At 36.3% G+C, this 24656-nt stretch overlaps 1 protein-coding gene across 4 annotated transcripts in view; it reads left to right on the top strand.

The window, feature by feature from the left end:
• The window catches only part of SLCO1A2 (solute carrier organic anion transporter family member 1A2), a 120324-nt gene that overhangs the window by 75464 nt on the left and 20204 nt on the right, over nt 1–24656 (top strand). For all 4 annotated transcript variants that reach the window (XM_036889505.2, XM_057491714.1, XM_036889504.2 and 1 more), the window contains exons 3-12: nt 2686–2827; nt 7067–7199; nt 10175–10281; nt 12328–12474; nt 15114–15212; nt 15789–16007; nt 18389–18553; nt 19822–20017; nt 21430–21595; nt 22572–22744. In XM_036889505.2, coding sequence (XP_036745400.2) covers nt 2686–2827; nt 7067–7199; nt 10175–10281; nt 12328–12474; nt 15114–15212; nt 15789–16007; nt 18389–18553; nt 19822–20017; nt 21430–21595; nt 22572–22744 — 1547 coding nt within the window. The remainder of the gene's footprint in view (nt 1–2685; nt 2828–7066; nt 7200–10174; nt 10282–12327; nt 12475–15113; nt 15213–15788; nt 16008–18388; nt 18554–19821; nt 20018–21429; nt 21596–22571; nt 22745–24656) is intronic.

Genomic DNA, 24656 nt, shown 5'->3' with positions numbered 1-24656 from the left:
TACTGAGCTTGATATTTTAGTTTCCCAGGTCTTCTTCACATAAATTTCTATGCAGATTTCCCCAAATGAATTGGTACAGCTGACTCTTGTCTTAAGGGTGTTTAATCCTATTACATTTCATCTTATATTCAGTTTACTTCCAGCTCTGACTACTTCCTAAAAATGCTTCTGAATACTTATTCTGTCTTTAATTCAGTAAACTTGTCTCAGGTGCCTAGTATTCATCAGGCACTAGACACCAAAGATGCAAAGGTAAATAATGTATGGCTCCTATGTTTGAATTGCTCATAGGATAGTGAGGAAGGATGATAAAGGCATCCAAACATATAAATAAAGTACACTGTGATAAGAGCTATAATGGAGGCAGGCCTACAGCAGGGTGGGAAAGTAAGGGGTGAGGGATCAAAGCTACCCGGGGGAACAGCGAGACAAAGAAGATTCCACAACAGAAATGATGAAGGAGTCGCTTTAAAAATTGAATCAATATTTATCAGATGTACAAGGGGAAGAAGATCATTCCAAGCAGAGAAGCATCAGCACCGAGATGTAAAATCATGGTGAAATAAAAGTAGGAGCAGACCATTATGTTAGCAGGAGATGATACTGAGATACAGATGAGCCATTGCCATCTAGAAAGGTCGGGAGTTTTGCTTGCGGGAAGACACTAAAAAGTTTAAAGAAATGGAATCACAGGCAAACACTACATTTTATGCATTCATTTGACAGATATTTTCTAAGCTCCAAATTAGTGGTAGTGGCAGGAGGAAGGGAGGCTGGAGGTGGGCAAGGCTAGAGGAGACCAAACAATGGTTGCAGGGGTCTCAGCTGAACTGGGTATACATTAGAGAGATTTCAGCATATGGGTGATAGTTAGAGCCGCGGGAATAAGTGACATTTCCTGGAGAGAGCATGTCTAGCTGAGAGTAGAGTCTCTCTCTCTCTCTCTCTCTCTCTCTCTCTCCTAAAACAAAAGTCTGAAGGGAAGGCCAAAGAAGAGAAGACTTAATACAAAGAGTTTAGTAGGTAGGTGGGGATTTTGGATACATGGGGGAGAGAATTTCAGGAAGAGAGATGAAGGGTGTAAAATGACTGAGAGATATCAAGTAAACTGAGGTCTGAGAAGTATCTATCGAATTTTGAAATCAGGAAGTTGTTTATGACCTTTTATGGAATAGGTTTCAGAGAGGCCAGATGGTAGGTGACTGAAGGGTGAAGGTTCAATCATCCAGGCAATGCATCTGGCTGAGTCTTCCAAACAGCTTGATGGTAACAGGAGTAGCTACCATCAGGGGTGAGGGAAGTTTTCTTTTTTCCATAAAGCAGAAATATCTTGAATATATTTATACGTTAGAGGGGAGAGAGGCAGTACAGTGTGAGATTGAAAATAGAGATGGGGGCAATAACTGATGAATCAGGATCTCAGAAATGGGAAGAATGGATTCGAGAGCATGGATGGAGGGATTTTATTGTATAGGAGAAGGGACATCTACCCTTCTAAGATGGGAGGGAAACTAGAGGGACAGAGAGAGAGGTAAGTTTGAAGGTGAGGTTCCTGAGATCATTTGCTGGTCATACAGCTGGGTTAGAGACTGGGAAACAGAAAATAATGTGAATCATCTTGAGGGAATGTGCAAGTCGCAATATAAATTGTGGGACTGATATGAGATTGGGAGTGTGGACGGTGGAGAGGGGAGGAATTTAGGGATATGAGTGTGGTGGCTAGACAGTAAGTTGAATGGTTTCCCAGGATGAAAGCATCATCAAAAAATATCATAAATAGGATCAAGGGAAAGACCCTATAGTATAGGATTGGAGACCACGATTCAGGCTGAAATAAATCAATTTCTCTCTAATTTATTTATTTTGAAACAGTAATTAATTTGCCTATGTACACTATAAGCCACTCAACATTTTCAAATCCCCTACTAAAATCTAAGTTTTCTAAGTGAAAATTTTAACCTTTGACATTTTTAGTAAAACTATACTAGCTCCTGGTGATAACAGTGGTTCTATTTGTTAAGTTGTCCTTGATTTTTGTAGGGTGGCATCAACCTTACTGCTGTCTGGAACTATATCAATATATAGGAAATGTTATTTGACATAAGGAAATTTATTGTATTGATATTTGTTTATTACAGCAAGTATCTTTCAGTTTAAAAACATTTTTATAATGGTTTATAATTAAAATATTGCTTTAGATAACTGGTAGTGAGCAACAATCAAATGTATAATTTGCATATTACTCTGGATGAGAGAGAAGGTGAGTGCATTTGCTACAAAAATAATGTCTGTGCAATGCTACATCCCTTTTATTTCACTAACATGTGTATTCTTTTGTAGTACAGACAATGTAGTGCTGAATAAAAAACTATTTAAATCATTAGCCATATCTTACTTAGAAAAACTATGTGCTTCTATATATGTACAAGATGTGCCTATAAAATAATGAGGTGGCAATTACCTGGAATATTGAATGGCACTAATTAATTAGTCCCACTCTGAGTTTTCAAAGACAGAATGCTTTATGAGAAACAAGAACAGACCACATTAAAAGTTTCTCACAACTTTAAGAGTTACTTAAGTTGGAGAAAATCAGTTGTGTGATAGAAGATATTTTGTCAACGGGTGGCAAATATACAATGCAAAATAAATTTTTCATGTTTTCTTATATTCTTTTCTCCCTAGATGTTTCTGTTGGCAATAACATGTGCATATGTATCCAAAACACTATCTGGATCTTATATGAATTCCATGCTCACACAAATAGAGAGACAATTCAACATCCCAACATCTCTAGTTGGATTTATTAATGGCAGCTTTGAGATTGGTAATGAGTTATTTTCGCATTATTTCTTTTCATATTTTATCATCTATGAAGCTAGTTTGAATTGTATTCTCATTATTTGCTACATTAGGACATATAATCTGACTGAACAATATATTTTCTAGACAGATGGAATAGCCTAGGTAACTTTGGAATATGCTCAGAAACAATTTGTTTAAATATTACCTCCAAATAACACTTAAATATTGCTACATACCTTACCATTGGATTTTTAATTCTGATGGGTTTTTTTTTTTGGTTATCTAACCTAAGCAGCAGAGCATTTAGAGTTTCTGTTTTACATTGAATCTATCATTTGATAATGCTTAAGGGCTCTATCGTCATATTCAGAAAATATGAGAAACAGAGGAGTCTGTTTCCAAAGGTAAAGTAAATATTTTTCTTCTATTGTTTCTGTGAGGTTAACAATTCTGAGTGCAGAGCAAAGAAGAAGCTGCTTTCCTTTCTCCCTGAATTTATCTTAGAAACAGCCTCCAGGGAAGAATGGAGTCTCTTCTCAGGCTCTGGTTGGTGTAGATGACCGGGAAGGTGTGAGGACAGAGGAAGAATGAGGGAGAAAGATTTCTCTTGTGAACAAAGCCACACTGAAACGTGACTGGCACTCCTTTACAGTTTTATAATGGCTTCTACTTTCTTCAAGGTGAAAGTTGCTTTTTAATATACTTAATCTATATCTGAAAGAAAGATCAGGATTGTGGAGAGGCAAAACTGAGTCAGGTGATGCTTGATCTTATTTCTCAGTGTTCAACTCCCTCAGACCTTACTCTGTACCACAGTGTGCTAGGTCCTGATGATGGCGTTAGGAATAACCCTTTATATAGTTCTGTGTAGACTCAGCTCACAGTCCAATGGAAGGCATAGATGCAAAATTATAATTTTAATTGAATGCGGCCAGTTTGGTAACAGAGGTATATGCAAAGTCCCATACATCACATAACCTCACATAGGGAAGACAGGCTATTAAAAGACTAAAAGTTTTCCAGGTAAAAGAAATAGGGTTAAATCCTGGAGGGAATTCCAATACAAGAAGCAGATTAAGGATGAGGCAGTATAGTAGCTTATGTGGGAAGCAAAATTTAGCCAGTATTATTGAATGGCAAAGCTTAAGGTGGAAATTGTTTACAAAGGAGCCCGGAGAAACGGATAGGGGTGAGAAATGGGCTACAGTTAGCCTTGTGTGCTTGCTGTGTAACTTACATTTTATCTTCTAAGTAATAGAGTGTCATTAAGAGATGGGCAGGAGTTATTAATATTTCTACGCCAAGCATCTCTTTGGCAATCTGATACCATGTGATCTCCATGAGAATATTTTTAACTGCACAAAATTAAAACTATGAGTACAAAGGATGCCGGTTATATTGAAATTAAATTATTAAAATATGAAAGCAATTTGTCATGTAATATTTGTGCTTATCAATCCATTAAATACAGTATCTACACTAATTTTGAGGTGACCAGTATCAATAATATTTTGAGGTACCTGCAACAACTGTCATGTCATATGCAAATGTCTTTAACTTCTATTGGTGACAATCTGTGACAACTTCATAGATTGTGCTAATACTATGGTGCCTGCTTTCACTGTCAAAGGAATGCTAACATTTGATTAAAAGCTAGTAAAAATAAAGATGTAATTTTTTTTTCTCACTCAAGTTCATGGAAACTCTGATTTCTGTCTCTGGACACCTTGAGGGCTTATACATTGCAGATTAAGAATCCCTGTTGAAAGCAAAGGTTAGATTTGCTTCTTGGCTGTGTTGGGGATAGATAGGAAGGTGGCCAACCAGACTGGGGCAGAGAATCCAAGGAGGCCAATGCCAAAGGCCAAGGGAGAGCTATCTGGGTCTAGGCGAAGATCATACCGGTGGGAATAGAGAGAAGAGGGTGACCTAAGAAATACTCAAAAGTTAAATTTCAGAAAATTCAGTGACAGATGGGATGTGGTAGAAGAGAAAAGAGGGCATCCCCAGGTTTACAAGTTGGATAATGGGGTGGCTAGCAGTGCTAAGACAGAGACTAGGGAAAAAGGGAACGAGATTATGGTGGTCACCTTGGGGAAGATGATGAGTCTGTTTAGGTAAATCGTCTGGTAGGATCTGTGAGACCTTTGGGTGGTGATGTACACATTTTAATTATATGAGTCAGAAGCATTGGGGAACTGTCTGGGTTGGAGTTTCTGATAAGTGAGTAAACAGGTTGTTAAAACTAGAGAACGGAGGAAGCTACTCAGGGCGAAGGTGTAGGGTGCTAAGTACAGTGGACAAAGACTGGATGCTTAGGTGCACCAGTGGTTAAGGCGTGGTGGAAGAAAGGAGCCCATGAAAGTGTTAAGAAAAGGAAAAGTCAGAGAATTAAGCAGGGAAAAAGGACAGATGGCATTATACATGCCGAGGGAGTAGACATTTCCAAAAGAAAAATTCATCAACAGTATTAAATGCATTGGATAAGGATAGAAAGTGATTCCCTGCGATTTATAATGAGGTGGTAATTGATGATCTCTGCCAGGGCACGTTCTGTTGAAGAGCAGATTTAGTGTCTAGAAAGCAGCGACATAACAGTGGAGACAGCAGAGAATGAAAGGGGAAGAAGTGGAATCTGCATGTAGGTGAGCATTAGTTTGGAGAGGAACTGGAGGATATCTGGGACATGCATGCAGCCAAGAGGGAGAGGTTAAAATATATGAGAGAGATGTTAATTATTGGAGGAAGTTTCTGGAGAGACTGGAAGAGCCCAGGTGGCGAGTTTGACCTTGGATGGTCGGAGGGGCTCCACAACCTCTGGAGCTGAAGCAAGGTGGTCAGGCCAGAGGGTGGGAAACCCCGATGCCTTCATGTGGGTTGCCCCCGATTCCCTGACGAGATAGAAAGTATTAACTATGGAGAGTGAGAGGTGGCAGGTGGCTTGAGGAGCCATGAAGATCCGAGATAGCTGTTGGCGAGGAGAGGTCTTTTACAGTTGCCAATAAGAGTTATCTTTGCTTATCTTTCCTGCTTAATTTTTAGAGAGCATCCTCCATACCTTTGACAACCCATCTATCCTCCTTTCCCCTCTCATGGTGATTATTTTACTGATAATTTGAAGCAAGGAAATTTGAAGGATGAACTCACCCTTATGTCAAGAGGGACATTTCCTCCTTTCTTCTTTCAAAAATGGATATGGATTTCAAAGAGAGGCCTTCTGGAGCAATACTTTCGATACAGATGGCTTTGCTGATGGGGATTTTAGCAACCTAGGCAGGCAAATTTAGATTCCATGGCTGGAGATGTAGGGCACTGTCCATATAAAATAACGTAGGGCTGCATCTCTTATACTTCCAAGGCAGACTAGAGGGAAACAGGTATGGAAAGAAAAGTCTTCAAAATATTTACCACCACTTAGAAAAATTATTAACTCCTTGAGGAAGAGTTTTTAAAGAATTTTATGATCCTCAAGCTTATCACAGAGGTTTCTCTTATAAATAGTAGGATCAATATAGGGTAAATATTGATTACTGAATTGAAAATGTGTGATTTGGGAACTTAATCATAAGGTGGCTCTTTCAACCCTTTACTGCATACTTACCAAGGAATTGTCCATCAGAATGAGGCCTCTCCAATTAGTTTCTTTATCCTAAAACTTTATCCTAAGACATAGGGATATATTTTTCATTGAGTTATTTACTTCTCAAATCCAGATTTAGTTTTAAGACCCAGCTGGAGAAGTGGGGATCCACAAGGTTTTACTTCTAAGGAAAGAAATTGAAATAAACATAGATTTATGGCTTGGTTACATTGACCAATTCAAAGAGTTACATTTGAATGGTGAGTTATAAGACATATATCTGTCTGTATTTGACTTTTGCTTCACCTCATGACATATAGTCTGTCATTTACTTTTGCAAAATCATTTCCTAAGGATAGATAATCATAAATAAAGCCTTTAAAATTTTCCAGAGCCATTCTTTAACCCCTTCCACTGGCTTCTCTTCTTTTGCCCTCCTTAAATGTTGGTGTTCTGCAGAGATCTGTTGGTGTATCCGCTGACATTGTGAAACAGAGCCCTCCCTCAGGGAAGGGATTGTGTCTTATACACTTCCTGTTTCACGCATTCCTAGCACCAATCCCAGTATTTGACATAGTTTTTATACAATAAATGCTACGTAGTAAATGATTGGATGAGGTTGTTAAGACAATGTGCTTGCTTATTGAAATATTCATTTTTCATCTCAATTTTTTTCCCCAGGAAATCTTTTGTTGATTATATTTGTGAGTTATTTTGGAATGAAACTGCATAGACCTATAATGATTGGTGTTGGCTGTATGGTTATGGGCCTAGGGTGTTTCTTACAATCTCTACCTCATTTCCTCATGGACCGGTAAGTATTGCAGTCTCTGACAACTTTTTTGACTCAACTTCCAATAGCATTAATGAAGCTTGGGATTTTCTTTCTACCAGCAATCATTCCTAAAAGCACAGAGCACTGTAATGGGAAACAGAAGAGGCAGATTCTGTCCCACAGTCTGTTTCATGCTCTTGGCTGCCTCATTTCCACTTATATAGGCAATTTAATCAATTTATGAAATGGAGATTGGGACATCTCTTTTATAAAGTCAAGTCTGATAAAAGGATTTTTTAGGACCCAGCAAAATTTGGATTACTCCTTTCTTAGGATTATTTAGACACTTCTAGCTACAATGAGACTCTGTTTAATTGTAGGTCACCAAGAGGAAGATTGGCCTGAAGGTTGATTTTTATCAAAGTAATATGTGTACAAAGTTGTAAAAATAAAATTATATTTGAAAGGCTTATGTTGAAAAAGGAGTTGTCTTCTGACACTTGGATATTGCTATATTACTGCTTTCCAGAGGCAACTATTTGCAACTATTTGCAACTATTTGCAACTATTTTAGCTCTTCTGTTTGCCTCCATCTTTCTAAGTAAATGTTTAGCCTATTCGTTTTTAAAAGTTTCATGTTATGTAATATATGTTGACTTCCTACTGTAAAATCAAATTCACTATTTCCACATGTATGACTTTGTAAATATTTTTCACCATTAAATATTCTTATTCTATTCTCATACTTGATTGATAGTTTGGCTGGTATAAAATTCTAGGTTGGAAATATTTTCCCTAGGGGTTTTAAAGACATCATTACAATGTTTTCTAGCTTCCAGTGTTGCTACTGAGAATCCTCAGCCATTCTAATTCCTATGATCAGTTTCTTTTCTATGGGAACTAGTGGGATTTTCTTTTATACTCCAGAGTCCGGATTCATGAAAACTGTCAAAGTATAAATTCTTTTACTCCATTATGCTGGGTGCCTTTAATACGGATATTTGGAAAAATTACGTGTATTATTTCTTTGATCATAACTACCCCCCTTATCTTTTTATATAATTTCTACTACTTGAATATTATACATCCTGGATAAGCTTATGTTTTTCTCATCTTTTTTCTCCAATTTTCTATCTCCTTGTCTTCCTGTTACTTTTTGGGAAATTTCTTTAGCTTTATCTTCCAACCTTTGAATGGATTTTGACTTTCCTATCCCATTTTCAATTTTCAAGGACTCTTGTGTTATTTGAATGTATCTTTTAAAGTAACCTCTTGTTCTTTTTCTGAGAATGCAATGTCTTTCCCACCTAAATTTTCTTGATCTGTCTTCATGATCTCTGTCTCTTCCAGAGATACAGTTTTTATTGTTGATCTCTGCCTTTACTATTACAGGTTTTCCTCCTAAATCAGGTGGTTCTTGGTTATCTTTTTATATCTAAGAGAGAAGAATATCAACAACAAGTCAACCGGAAGTTCTGTGTACATGTATAGGGCTTGGTTAATGGAGGACTTCTCCGTAGGGTGATTTCACAGGGACTGGCTGTTTTTAGATGGCTCAGAACTGTCCATGACCTCTCAGTTGTCTTAGTCAGGGATTCTCCAGTCCATTGCTGGGAGGTGGAGGCTTCATGACCAGTCGTGTGGGAGTGGGACTCTCACTTTTCAGTATGTAGATCTTTTTTCCTACCCCCGTTTTTAGTATGTATGTTCTTAACCGCAATGTGCCTGTTGAGATTCTCTACATCAAAGGTCATTTTCAGTTGGAATGAAAAGGATGTCTGGAATGGTTTAACTGCTCCTTATACACACAAACCAATCCTCTTTTTTGTTAAGACCATGCCTACTCCCACTTCTAGAAGCATCTTGTATCTTGCCTGAATCTTTCCAGGGATGTCTACCATGTGTTTGGTTGCTGTCTTGCAGGTACTTACTCAGATTTGCATTTCTCATATCTATGAATTTAGTGAACTCTCACTTACCTGTTTCCCTGTTTTCAAAAGCTTATTAAACTCTTTTTGTCAAATCTTCCATTCTGTTAATCCTTGTGACATTACGTCTTTTCCTTTTCCATTTAAAAATCCGTTTTCTGTCATTTTGCTGATACCTTTGAATGGATTTTGACTTTCCTATCCCATTTTCAATTTTCAAGGACTCTTGTGTTATTTGACTGTATCTTTTAAAGTAACCTCTTGTTCTTTGGAGTGAGGTATTGGATTTTGAGTGGATAAAGTAAATGAAAAAGAAAATTTTGTCAACTATTTCTTAAGGGATCAGAAGTTTCAAGCCAAATAGTTTTTACTGTCCTTTTATTTCCTATCCTATCTAAGATAATGTTGAGTAGTATTCAGCTATTGTTTACATTTCTTTTCTTTTGACAAAAGTGTTATTTCTTTGTGTGAAGCTGACATGTCTCATGGGATCATGGGTGTGGAGACAAAGGCCTTTGTCCACAACTCCCAGCCATGACTGGGCGATTGTTTTAAGGGGAAGGTGTTTTGAGCTTTTTTATTATGTTCTGTAGCATAGTAATTAAGGCCTTTCGATGACATCCAAGAAAGCAGAGCCATATTTCTTATGAGCAAACCTCAGAGAATCCAAAGTTGGAAACTTGTTTTGTGGTATTGTTTCTTCCCCCAAAAAAACCTTAATTTTCTTAATTATGCTTCTTTGGGTCTATTACTTTACTTAGTGTTTGTTCCTTATCCCACAGTAATTATTTCCAGGAAATGATCACCTAAAAACCACAGAAGGTTGATATAGATGATTTAAAAGGTATATCATCCACATGCAAATAATTGAAAGCTAGCTCTCAAGGAATTGCACAGTTATGTCAGTGTCAAGTTCTTTTTGGTGATAATAACTTAGGATTATCCAGTAGCAAAGATGAAGAGATATCTTCTTTACTGGATTTGGATGTTGTGTCTTAAGCGAAGCAAGAGTTAACAATCTGCACAATGCTCACATTATACTGACTGGGTCCTTAACATAAACCTGTTTTCTCTGTGTTCATACAGATATGAATATGAATCTACAGTTTCAGTTTCAGGCAATCTGTCCTCAAACAGTTTCTTGTGTATGGAGGATAGAATCCAGATTTTCAGACCAACAGAAGATCCATCAGGTCGTCTACTTCATTTTATTGCTTTCTGTTGAGTGAATTTGTAACTGATCACTTCTGCTGTGGGGCTTTGAGGGAGTTATTTGGTTTGGTTAAGTGAGTAAGGTAAATAAATACAAAATATTTTCTTTTTTTCAGAAATTTTGGAGAGGATTATGAAGGGGAATAGGAGTGGCTTATAATACAGAATATTAAAGCTCATATTTAAATATACTTATGAAGACTGCCTTGTATATTCTTTAAAATGGTTATTTAAATGTAAGCCAAAGGCATCTACCCAAGGAACTCTGCAAAGGAAAATGTCTTAGAAGGATGGAGTTATACTATTTAAAAATAAGAAACAGAGATAGAAACAAAGTTCAAAAGATTTGTGTTATATAACTGATCTTCTTTCCCTGATAGCAGAGAAAACAGGCAAGTGGGCTATAGGTCTGATTTACTCTGTTCTCTTTCTGTTGAACTGGGAATTTGTCTTTCTGTCCCACTTCTTTTTTACCAGGTAGCCCAACACAACAGTGGTGCATCTTGTGGCTTCCTGTAATGCCAAGCACCAACATGTCAGCATCTTCACCTTTATACGCTAAGGGGTCTATGTAATCTGGTGATATTTAGTCTGGAGGTGACCGTATTAACTTACCTCAGACCACAAGTTTTCTTCCTGTGATGGGAACATGTTTGTGCTAGATTCATATCGGTGGGAGCTACATGGTCCCCAAGGCTGGGAATGTCACTGCTGGCATGGAATCAGAGGAAACCAAAATAGTTTCAAGGAGTATAAGAATAGCTATCTCAGAAACTCTAAGTCAAAGGAATTCTCTAAAGAAACAAAGGAAAATGGTGACATCAACATTGGCCTGTATTTTCCTTTTGAGCTGGGTTTTGCTTAAGGCTGACCCAGGTCCTATTTCCTAATTTAAAAAAGAAAGAAAGAAAGAAAACTGCACTGTGGTAGATAAATTGAAACCTTCCCAGTCCAGTGAATCTCAAGGAAAATGCACTGGTTCTTTGATCACTTGATGTTTTCAGTTTTGCCCTGGAGGAAGCCTAGAGTTTGCCTATGATCTCTAGACAAAACTCTGTGATCACCGTAGAAAAAGGTGTGAATATCCAGAAATAGAGACTATGATAGTGACTGGGAATGACTGAAAGATGACCTCTTATGAAATTTCTAGACCCAACTGTGCTCAGGATCCTCACATCTGTGAGTGGTACCTGGATGGTTTATAAGAGATGAGAATACATTTTCAGTCATTTTCCTAAAAACAGGACCTCCGCAGAGAGTCCTCCTGGCATGACAGCTATTTTAGCTTAGAACAAAATTGGTTAAGTCTTCAGAGATCTGCCTATCTTCTTCCCTTTCAATTCCTTTTGGCCTAGTTTTTGTTATCTAACTAAACAGCTGCTTCTCCAAGAATTGAGGCAGATTTCTTTATTAAAAGTTATTTAGTAGTTACAGTATACAGTATGTTCTTTAGAGAAAAGGTGGTTTCTACCCAGTTAAATATTTTTAGTTTCTACAAAGTAACTGGAGCTGTAGAGAATTCAAACATCAGTGAGACTCTTATTTAAATCTTAAAAATATAGTATCAATTCTAGGGAGAGATAGTTCCCCAAAGTTAGTATAGAAATGGGGTAGCACTCATAGCATCTGTATCCAGCAGTTGTTGGTGAATTGATTCTCTGGATGGGATAAAAAGCCCTGATTTTTAGTGTCTGCCAATTTCTGTGGTATAAATACCCCCATCAAACTACCAATGGGTTGTCCCTGAACATCTAATAGGGAAGAGATGTGTATACTACTCAAGTCTCCCAACCTAGTAGGAACCGACTCCACCATACCACTTATACTTGGACGTACCTGAGTTGCTCTGTCAGAAAATGCAGGAAGGATGGCCCAGTGAGTCATTGCTGGCATAGTCATATATCAGTTGTTGACAAGGTGCCATGTCACATAAGAACTGGAAAATGCTTACCAAAAATTTAGAACTAAGTATGACTAATACTTTATCACCCAAACACTAATGCAATGCCTTTTTTTTTTTAATGCAGAATGTGTGAAGGAAGCTAAATCGTTAATGTGGGTGTATGTACTAGTAGGAAATATTATACGTGGAATTGGTGAAACTCCCATCATGCCTTTGGGTCTTTCCTACATAGAAGATTTTGCCAAATCTGAAAACTCTCCTTTCTATATTGGTGAGTTTGAAAATCTGCCTTAGCCTCTGCTCAGACAGTAAGTTCCTGGAGGGCGGCTATTAATTATTTATTTGGACTTGGTGATTCTCAGAGTGATAATCAGGGTACCTTAGCACTGCTGGTCATCTGTGAAAGTTGGTTGAATGTCACAGTTGAATGCTGACTCCAAATAAGCCACCTTGCTAAATCTGCTTTTTGCTATTGAAAATACCACCGATCTAGTGTCCCTGGAATTCCTTTTGACTCCTCCATTTCCTCTATTTACCAATATTTTCTTTAAAATGTTCCTTATATTCAAAACCTTTCTATTTTCATTACGTCTATTGTTGTTCAGGTCTCCATTACTTCATCTGTAGGTTACTGTAACTTCTTTATTGGGAATTTTATCTCTAGTATTTTCTTTTATCAATTTCTATAAACATTCTTGCAGTGTAATTTTTCTCCAAAGTTGTTTTAATCATGTTCTTTCTACAAAGTTTATGAACTGGTACTGGCTTTTTATTTGCTAAATCTGATCTCCACTTTATACTCACAGCTCTGCACTCAATTTATCTATTTAGTGTCCTATACAGTTTTCTTCAGCACAGTCTCTCCATACTTTTCAGGCTTTTTCATATTTTTCACAAATATCTGGCTGCATGTTTTTGGTTAAGTTTCTTGAAATTTCCTTTTATAAAATCCGTCAGTGTTAGACAAACAAGATCTATGTTCTTATGTTGCCTTGCAGTCTCTTGAATATTCTTTATTCATTATATATAGCTTGTTTATATTTTTTAGTTATTCCATTTGTTGTTTATAAAATGATAACTTTGAGTATAGGGACATTTTGCTATTAATAGAGACATATCTTTTAAAAACAGAAAAGTTAAAGAGGGTGAGAGAAAATAGGAATGGAACTACACATAATCAAGATAGATTGAAATATTTAGGAGTCATTACCTTAAGCAACTTTTGGCACTTTTGATGGCTCATTAATTTCACAATGATCTTTTTTAGTGTTTTTCCATTCAGTCTTTCCACATCCCTTTACATACTTACATTGAAAGAATATAAATGCTCACCTGAAATAAATTAACAAATGTTTTGTTATAATATGCTTTTCTTTATTCAGCAAAGACTAGAGTGTCATACATATAGAAATAACTGTGATAATTTATGTATTAAGATGAATAAGACATGGTCCATATAAGGGATAGTATATAAAAAAACCACACCATTATAAATCGATTAAATTTGATAAATATATGGGTAGTAACTACATTTGAAAAAATAAACTTGAAAAAATGATATAAATAAATTGTGGGTACATATGATTAAATAACTATATATCAAGAAAAGGGTTCCATGTATGGCTGTGGAAGGAGAAAACATGAAAGCTAGAAATAAAGTTTGAAGAATCATCTATACAGAGACAAAAAATGAAACTGAGAGGGAGAAATGAGTTGCCATGGGAAGCCATATATACAGCGAGAGATCCTAGGATAAAATACTAGGGAAGATGTCTACTTAGTGAGTAAGTAGTAGGAAGAAAAAGCAAAAGAGTAGGCATAAGGGGAAAAGTAACATAATAAATGTGTGCTTTTGTGAAGTTCTTACCAGGAAAATGTCAAAAGAGAAGTTAGCAATGTCAAATGACGTGGAGAGTTAGTTAGGAGGATAAGAAAGGACATTAGATGAGGGGCAAAGAGGTCACTGGTGCTACCTGAGAGTCTTTTGAGCAGAATGTGGAAGGATTTGGGTAGAGTGAGCAGAGGTGAGGAAGGAGAGGCAGAGGGTAGTGAAAGGACAGAAAGCAGGGTGAGTCTGAGGTCCTGGAATCAGTGGGTGAGGAGACGGAACAAGCACGGTGTGAGGAGTACTGGCTGAGCAAGACCTCAGAGGAGATAGAAGGAGATCAAGAAGACGGGCGTGCGTGGCTGTGGAGCTGTGGACAGGTAGAGACAATGGGCAAAGACGTATTCTGCAGTAGAAAGGAAGAAGTTGAAGCTCATGTTTGGATTTTCAGTGAGCAGGAAGGTCTGAGCATAGATTCTGAGTTGTCAACAAGTCATGAAACAACTGATGGTGAAATTCCAGAGGAGTAAGAAGTTGGGAGGACAGAGGGGCCTGATGGAAATGGAAGGTAATAATGTGGAGGATAAAAAGGAGATGGTGATAAAAGTGAAGGGACACATCAGGAATAGTGAGGATATAGCCAGAGGAAGTTTCAAGTTGGAGATCTGGGAGTGAAGATTTTCTGAGGGATGTGGCACAAGAATTTTACCATAACATGGTATTGCTTTAGAATTCGTCTAACTATGTGACTATGGAAAGCATCAAAAAACTCTTGCTCCCTATTGTGACTTTGTCCATAACAGGATCCCAGTCTAGGCTACTAAGGCAAATCTCTCCCTGTGTGGCCTGGCATGTAAAATAATGGGGAGGCCTAGAGAGAGTGGCTGTAAATTATAAGACTCTTTTTTCACCATGTACAAAAACAAAGTTCTTCAGTGTGCACCAAGTTTAATTTTCTTACAAAGTGAATATCTAAGGCAAAATAACTAAGGCAAAAACAATTCAGTCTGCAGACTTCATGGAATTAGGACACTTTATGAAGGTATATAACGATACTGTGACTTTATATTTTCCTTTTTTTTTAGGGTTAATAGAAACAGGAGCTATCATTGGTCCTTTGATTGGACTTCTGCTAGCGTCATTCTGTGCAAATGTTTATGTTGACACTGGATTTGTGGATACAGGTAATTCAATAAACCCTATTTACATAGTGCCTAGAATACACAAAGCCTCTTCAGGTATGTTATCACAGATAATCATGGCCTTATTTGACCCCCAGTTAGGTAGATTAACTCCAATTTCCCGGGGTAGAAACTGACAGGGAGGGTTTTAGATGGCTTTTTAAATATTTCAAAGCAATGAACAGGAAAGAGAGATAAAATGCTGATCTTCTGACTCCAAGTCCAGTGCTCTTTCTGTTGCCCGACCATCACATCTCTTCATTTCAAAAGATTGAAGCACATAGGTTTGAATTTCTTTGAATCAAACAATCATTTGTAGGTAATTAAAAAGACATTGTAGTTATTTAGTAGGTACCTATTTGTAAATTCCTTACGTAATAGGACAAGTAGCCAGAGTAATTTATTGCTAGATAATACTGTAATACCACAGATTGCCAGACAAATTTTGTGAATGTCTGAACTGTATACAAATGCCATACTTGGATAGAACCTGAGAATTGTAATTTTAATAATTTTCTGCAGTTCACATAGGAAGTAATGACATATAAGCTAATAAAAAATGTGTATATTTCTTTACAGATAATCTGACCATAACTCCCACTGACACTCGTTGGGTTGGTGCATGGTGGTTTGGCTTTCTGATTTGTGCAGCAGTGAATGTGCTCACTGCCATTCCTTTTTTCTTTTTGCCCAAAACGCTTCCGAAGGAAGGACTAGAGGATGATGCTGACATCATTAAAAATGACAAAAAGGAGAAACAAGAAGAGGTCAAGAAGGAAAAGGCTGGAATCACTAAAGGCAATCACACAAAAATTTTAAATACTATATAATTTACTTTTGTATTTTATGTAGATATATCTGTATTTTAGTCTGACATGATAATATGCATTAAGACAACTTGTCACTCATGGTCAGCAGTCAATAATGTCTAATTAGTCTGATTCTTCCTGTGCTACTACTTAGAAATAAACAATATAACTTGGAAGGTGAATTATCTCAGCTCAACATTTATATGAAATTTTATGTCAGTTTTGGTACTCAATACATTTATTTATTTAGTCTCATTTGCTTTAAAAAATCTATTTTACAGAGAACAAAGTCCTCATTAAAATAAAAAAGAAATTCAAACTAAGAACAAGAAGAGAAGAAAATACACTAATCCAAGACAAATGAATAGTTTTGAAACCAAAAATACTAGCTTAACTGTGAGCTTCCTGTAATTTAAGGCAGTAAAAGAAAACAGTAAAAGAAAATTCTGTATATTTGATAGAGGGAAGACTCATAATTCTTAAACAGAAATTGTTCTCCAAGTTAACACATTGTAGAAAAAGAAAAAACTATTATATGATGTGTGATACAGGTAGCACTGAACCACAGAGCTGTTTTCCAGCAAATGCAGGAGCATATTTCATATAACAGTTTGTTGTTTTTGCTTGTATAGATCCTTAATAAAAGGACAAAGTATAATATATAAAAGGTGTTTCTGTGGGAAACTAAGCTAAGGTAATCTATGTATTTAGTATTCAAGAGCACTGATTTTCAAAGTTGGCCATATACTGGAAATGTTTTTCACCTGGGAAATTTTTTAAATGACTGATGCCTGAAAATTGTGTAGTAGTCCCAGGAAGTCTAATTTAATTAGTATGAGGTGTGGCCTGGGCCTTGACATTCTTGAAAAATAGTCATTTAGAAGGTGGGGAGGTGTTCAGTTTCCTTAGATAAAGAAGGGGATAATAATAGTACTTATAGAATCACGTGTAACTAATAAGCATCTGGCACATATTACTTTTATTACTGCTGCTAATATGAGTGTTATTATTGATGTTGCCATGCTACCATCACCCATAAATTATGATATCAATTCGTACAGAATTTTTATTAACAATGACAAATTCACTTAAACCACAATTGAACATAACACTTCTCAGAGTGCTAGAAGACCATTCAGAATCTTGCAAATTCTCAGATCTGTCATGATGATATTAACAACTGTTCTCACAAGGCTGATGTAGACAGATAGTGAATTTTAGCATAGAATATCGTTTTGTGATCTGCAAGATCAATATTCAAAACTAGGAGTGATCTGAGTTTAGGATAAGACATATAGAAAAGAAATTTGAGCTACTGAGACTCATCTCTTAGGACAGAGATGTCACCAAACATGGGTGACTTGAAAAGCCCCAGAGAGCTCTGAATGCAACTCTCTTCCCTGCCATGTACTGGATGCATACGTATGAAATCTACAGCTAGACTTCTTTTCCTTGTATTAAGTTATTAAGATCTGCTTTCTCCTGTTACAATTAATTTAATAATACTTTGTTCCAGAATGGATTTTAGTCAGTTAATCAAGCAGAATATACACAGTAGGTAAAGAAATCAAGACAGAGGATATGAAGGTAGGAAAAGGGAAAACGAACTATGTGAGACTTTGACCTCAAGTGGTGACAAAATGACCTAGAGATGGACTACAGATTTGGCTCTGAGCTGTCAGTACACACAGAGGTAAAAGCTTTGGATAAATCATTTACATAGCCCTTAGCACGTACCTGATGAATCAGGATTTCAGAGAGAGGGACCTGGGGGTTGGTATTTTAAAAGATCCTCAGGTAGTTTTAATGTGTATCTTATTGTGAAATCATTGACAGAATTACTGAACTGTTCCTGCAAAGAAGCAGAAAAATACCTGGTACTTGTGAATATTTATGTCCCTTGAATGCCCATGATTATTTTCATTTTAAATGTTCAGGAATGATAACATTAACAACTGAGTGTGAACTGCTTTATCAAATTGATTTCCTTCCTGACTTTAGACAACAGAACAAGCATCTTTCTTTCTAGATGATATCTAGAGAAGAGAAGGTATTATTAGAAGGCAAAAGGATAAAAAGGAAATGGTACAAACAGGCAAGATTTTGGTTTTCACAGACAATACTGTAGTTCTTCCTTAACACACAGTAATAGCTTAGTGGAGGCAAAACTATTGTGCTCTGATCCCTACCCAGTCAGCTACAGAAGCTACCAAAAGTATATAACTTTAGCTTTCAAGAGGTAAAAATAATTAATAATCTGTTCATTATAAAACAGAAAAACATAATTTGGAGGGGAGATTGATGTTTCAGAAGTCAATCATAAGATGCAAAGCAGAGTTAGTTTGACATTGTTTTCTTTTTTCATTTCAGATTTTTTACCATTCATGAAAAGTCTTTTATGCAACCCAATTTACATGCTTTTCATAATAATAAGTGTGATACAGTTCAATGCATTTGTTAATATGCTTTCCTTCATGCCTAAATATATGGAACAGCAATATGGAAGATCAGCTTCAGAAGCAATCTTTCTAATTGGTATGTGTATTGTTCTCTACATGAGTAACCCACATTTTTTTTCCTGTGAAATAGTGAAGTGTGAAGATAGGTCTAGGAAACTTTTAAATTGAAATTGTTAGGATATTTCTGCCTCTGGTACATCTCACCCTTCCATGCTTCAGGGAAATCAATAAATAGTAGGGAAGGGAAGAAACCAGGAAATCCTGGGGTTCTCTCTTCTGCTCTTTCTCCTGTCACAATGCAAAATCATAATATTTGTGGAAATCTTGGAGCATGCACAAGTTAGATACAATTTTCAGATAGGCGATTCATTAATGTAAAAAGAAACAGTTAACTATTAGTTTTTCTCCCAGATTTTACTCTTCAGGCTCCAGTTCATGAGCTCTGTGTTCCTCCTAACTTAGTTCCATCCTTCTCCTGGTGGTTCGAGGTGTCTCTGCAGTTCACGCATTCTGCTTTTCCTGCCACCATACTAATTCCAGTGACTCTTTCCCACCCGGAGCTTCTCCGGGGCTCTTTTTACTGTTTCAAAAAATGAATTTCCTAGACAACCTGCATCCACTTGGAGTGTTTGTTTAAAGTTCAGATACGGGTGCCCACCCTAGACGTACTAAATCAGACTCTCTGGTGTGGGGATCAGGACTGGGTTGTTTAACAAGCTCTCCCAAGAATGTGATTCAGTGAGCAGGCCCTAGCATTGTAAGAATGCAACCTAGGACTGTTTTTTTCCTTTTCCTCTTTTTTTTGGGGCAGCAGTGAGGGAGGGAGAGTGCCTGTGAGTACCATCAAAACATGAGATGTAAATACGCTTCACAACCACAGGCTCAGTAAAGTGACACTTTAAAGTACCTGGAGGTAAATCAAATTCTTAACAACCAGGATGAACAAACAACTACAAAATTTATAAGTCATAAATTATATACATATATTGCCACCCTCCCCTCCAAAAATGGAAAGTAATAAATTACTGGTCAACTTTGACTTGTCACTCCTACCTAAATCTTAACAAAGAGATGATACCTGCCTACGAGACATTTATAACCTACTGCAATTAATTAAATGAATGGTAATAATACCAATCTTTAAAATATATTTGGACATTGTAGGACATTTAAAAATCTCTCTGTATGGAATATGTAATTAAATGGAGAGAAAAGTCAACTAGGCTTCTTCACTGTGAGTTGGACTTAAATGGTTTCTCATGTAAGACATTATTAGATAAAGAGTGATCATATTGGTTCCTTTGTTAAGTCACTTTGTAAATAACATTTTATTTGCATTTACAGGTGTTTATAATTTGCCTCCAATATGCATTGGATATATAGTTGGTGGTTTAATTATGAAGAAATTCAAGATCACTGTCAAACAAGCTGCCCACATAGGATGTTGGTTCTCTTTAACTGAGTACTTTCTCTATTTTTTGTCTTTTCTCATGATTTGTGATAATTCTTCCATTGCTGGCATGACCACCTCTTATAAGGGGTATGTTGTTTTCTAATGAATGTTATACTCTTTAAACAATTAATAACTTATTTTCTACAATGATTATCCATGATCAGATCATTAGCTAATTGGACGGAATACATGGTCGTTCCTCATCTTTCCTCAATCTGTCAATTATAACCAATCTATCCAGGCTCTAGACTTACTGGAGAAGTTGGGAACATATCACAGATTTAATGAGTTTGTGATTTCACATGGGTGTGTGTGTCTGTCTTTGTGATACCCTAGTAGATGGTAACGTGGTTACCAAGGAAACTACCAATAGTTTTACGTTGTATTAGGATATGTTACCCATATATTTTATATTCCCGTAAATGGGTAAAATTAAGAGTTGACTATATAGTCTCAATCACCTTTATGTTTCCACATTGGGCTTAAATTTAGCACAGCTTTACCCTAATATGTGATAACATTAATTCACATATAAATTCATGTATTTCATTTGTTTAGTTATGTCTCTGTCACTGAGTAGTTTTAGACTTGTATTTTGAGGACTATCTGGGCTTAGAGGAAGGTTTTGCTCCCAGTGGTCAAGCTCTACAGATTGTCCCAGTGATCCCCGTGAGCTGCGACTTGAGTGGGCGTCCTGGGAGTGTCACACGGTGCTGAGAGAGCTCTGCATCCGCCGTGGGCTGTCTTTCCCACTGGGAGCCTTCTCAGGGCAGTGCTGTGCCAGTCTGGAGGAGGAACAGTTAGATCACAGTGTAATTGCTACTCCTACCTTTCTAATGTGATCCTTCTGGTTTTTAGGATTCTTCTGGTTTTTAGGTGCTTTACCCTCATGCCCTGATTCTGGGATTCTCAAAATGGTGTCTTGTCTATGGATAGCTGCTAATTAGTCTTCCTTTGGGATGGACTAAGGTCAGAAACAACTCATGTTGCCATTTTGATGACCACTAGGTTATTTTAATATTGAAAGGATGTATTTGTTTACTCAAGTAGTTATGGTTCTGGCTAATATGTATTTGGTGTCTACATTATAAACTGAATTTACAGATTTTCATCTTCAAATCTTGAGTCCTTGAAATTGCTTTTATAAAATATAATCTCTCTGGTTACTTTCCACCAACTACACGGATGAGGTCATCCCCACTTTTGAGTCTCATATACCTGGAAAAATATCTTGCATATAATTAGCACTCCTCTGCTGCTTGTTTATTGGCTATTTGTTTATCGGAAAGAAATCATTGGAAAAGCAGCTATGTGGTTACTGTTGAAACAGGAATCTCTTATGCCAGAGACACGGTATCTGAGCCACACACTGATGATTGATAGATTTCTGTTTTGATTTTGGGGAGGAGAAGAAACATAATTGTGGATTGAGATGCAAAGGGGGAAAAAATGTTCTAACAGTCTTTCAATATCCAGGGCATTATTTTAAATCATTTCAGAACGCAACAAGATTTACATGCAGAAAATGCCATCCTTGCTGACTGCAACATGGATTGCAACTGCCCAACTAACATATGGGACCCTGTGTGTGGAAACAACGGTTTGTCGTATATGTCAGCTTGTCTTGCTGGTTGTGATTCATCTGTTGGACTAGGAATAAACATGGTAACACAACCTATTGGCCTGTTTTTTAACAGAACTTTGGTTTCATGCACAGCATTGGCAGTTTCCAACTACAAACAGGGACCCACATTGAGAAAGTAAAATTAGTCACTCCTCAAAACCAAATAAAGTTTTTTTTGTGTGGAAAAAATAAGTTCCTTCTTATATATGCATTTGATTTACCTTTTATTCCCAAGGCTTGTTTTAAACCTTCGCAGAGTCTAACCACTGATCCTTAATTTCATAGCAACTGATATTACTGCTCAGGTCATTTGTTTAAAAATTATTTACAATTATTATATAATTGATATAATATTTCTGGACTGAAATATTTTTATCACGGAGATAGAGTTGGCAGTTTTGATCTCAATTATTCAGCCAATTGCTTTGCTGGTTTTTCTTCTTTTGTTTTTCTCTATATACACATATGCGTATGTGTGTACTTTCTATGTTTTTCACACTCTGACAGCTTCTTGAGAAGACTTGATTAGGGAAGTTTTCTTGCCTAAAAAAACACTTATAATATTGGTTGGTGAAAACAGTAAATAATAAAATTTGATTCTTATTAAAACCTGGAAATGTATAAGAATTCAAAAAGAGTTGACTTTATTCTGTTCTTGAAATAAATTATATTCTTTTGAAACAAAGCTTTGTTTATATGTAAGTATCTAAATGTTTCAACTTAGCATTGTGAAATTTTGTTTGTCCTACTTAGTGTTGTGGCAAAATGGTGTGTATTTTTAAAAAGCATGATTACGATAGCTGAGCCATTGCAAATTCACTCTGCATACAAAGAAAGAAATATTTTTCTGAAACAACCCTTCTGTGTTTTATTTTGTGTGATAATCCTAAGAGACACCATACAAGAGATAAGAATAAAGGGAATAAATAGTCTCCATCTTGATCTAGTTGGCAATGTAGAAAACATGTGAGATTTGTTTTCAAGATTTTTCTTTCTTAATATATTATCTTTTGACAGGTGTTCCAAAATTGTAGCTGCATTCAGACATCAGGAAATTCATCTGCAGTTCTTGGGCTGTGTGATAAAGGACATGACTGTTCCATGATGTTGCAGTACTTTTTAATCTTATCTGCGATTGGCAGTTTCATTTATTCTTTATCTGCCATACCTGGATATATGGTTCTGCTAAGGTACAAAAGTTATTTCCTTTATTTAGTTTCCTTTGGGGTCATTTCATAAGGTAACTTTTTCTAGGAAAGTCACTTGGAGCACGTTGTATCTAAGAATTTAGTGCTGTAATTTATCATTTCTTAAGAGTTTCACATAAAGCCTTGAGTTTTGAAGATTTTTACAGTTAGCAATATAAATGTTCATCTGTTGGCATGTCCCTCCCTATCTATCCTTCCTTAATTCTTAGAGTTAAATCAGTGAACCTTTCATTATTTAACACAAAAAGAGACACATGTATATTTTAGTGTAGTTTACATAAAATGGTCATTTTGGTAGGTAAAGAGTGGTTGCCCAGCAGTCATTTCATGATTCAATCTGTAGCACAGCAGGGTGTAAAGCTTTCAGATGTTTTAGTTTCACCAACTACTATGTACAGTGCATTAGGCAGGTCACTTGATCTTGTTGAGCCCCATTTTTCTTTAATACAAAATGGACATAATAATAAATGCTCAGTTTTCTTCAAAGCATTGTGAGATCAATGATGAAGGCCTTTCTAACCAGGAAATGGCAGAGCTCTTTGATTTTGGGGATTCAAACAGGTATATTATTACACCTGTGTTTTTTCAGTTACAGCATTTCTCATGCCTACTCAACAATCCTAAATGTGCCTTGTAAAGGAAAGTTTGCATTTTCTCTTTTTTCATCTTTTGTTGGAACTCAGAAGCAGAATTTAGTTAATCATCATTCTCAGTCCATAGCACATCATCTCAGGTTGAGGTAAAGTTTCTCTTTTGTTTTATTGTATTTTTTTTTCATTCCATTCCCTATTTCCTCTCACCCTAAGCACCCACATTAATATTATAGATATATGTTCTTAAACATATTTTTCCTTTGCACAACATTTAGGTTTTTTTTGTATGTGTGTGTTTTCATATTCACACAAATGGTGTTTTGTCATAAATCTGTTTTGGTTCATAAGGCACATGAATATATAAACTCACCAAATATTGCTAGTATTTATGAATTATTCTCACACCATCAATACATTGGAGTTCCTACCTCTTTAGAGCCTACTAATACTTGGCATTATGTAACTTCCTGACTTTGACTATTTCAATGGCTGTAAAATGGTAGCTCTTGAATGTTTTAATACATGAATTCTTGAGTCAGTGAGTTTAACTCTCTCTTCAAACTTTTTTCTAGCAATTTTGGGCCTCTGCTTCAAGATGCTTATTGTCTTTGACCATTTTCAATTATATTTCCTGTATTCTTTCTTGTTGATTTTGTTGATTACTGTATACATTATAGATATGAATGTAATATTATTTATGTGATATAATTATCTTCTCCTAGTCCTTTTAATTTTCCCACAGTATCTTTTATAAAATTAAATCTTAGATTTTGTTGTACTGAAATCTAACCATCTTTTGGCCTTAGGGTTTGTGTGTTGGGGAGTCACAGTAGAAAGCATCTTTACATTCCTAACTTGTAAAAATATTCCCCTACATTTTATCCTACTGGCTTTACACCTTTATCTTTTACATATGGTTCTATAAACCACCTCAAGTCTGTCTTTATGTGTGGTGCAAGGGAGAGGGACATTCGCTGTAATTTTTCTCCATTAGCTAAAATAGCTTTCTCAACATCATAGCATAAATAAGGGGTCCTTTCTCTGTTAATTTGTGGTGCCGCCTTTATCACATCTTAATTTTTTTTTTTTTTAATTGAAGGGTAGTTGACAACAGCATTGCATTACATTAGTTTCAGGTGTACAACACAGCGACTCAACATTTATATACATGATATTTCTAGGTACCAGGTATCACCATACCAAGTTGTTACAATATTTTGACTATATTCCTTATGCTATACATTACATCCCGGTTACTTATTTATTTTACAATTGGAAGTGTGTTTATATATATATATATG

Source organism: Manis pentadactyla, chromosome 14 (assembly GCF_030020395.1).
Source record: "Manis pentadactyla isolate mManPen7 chromosome 14, mManPen7.hap1, whole genome shotgun sequence".
NCBI lineage: Eukaryota > Metazoa > Chordata > Mammalia > Pholidota > Manidae > Manis > Manis pentadactyla.
This window is presented reverse-complemented; position numbering and strand designations above follow the sequence as displayed.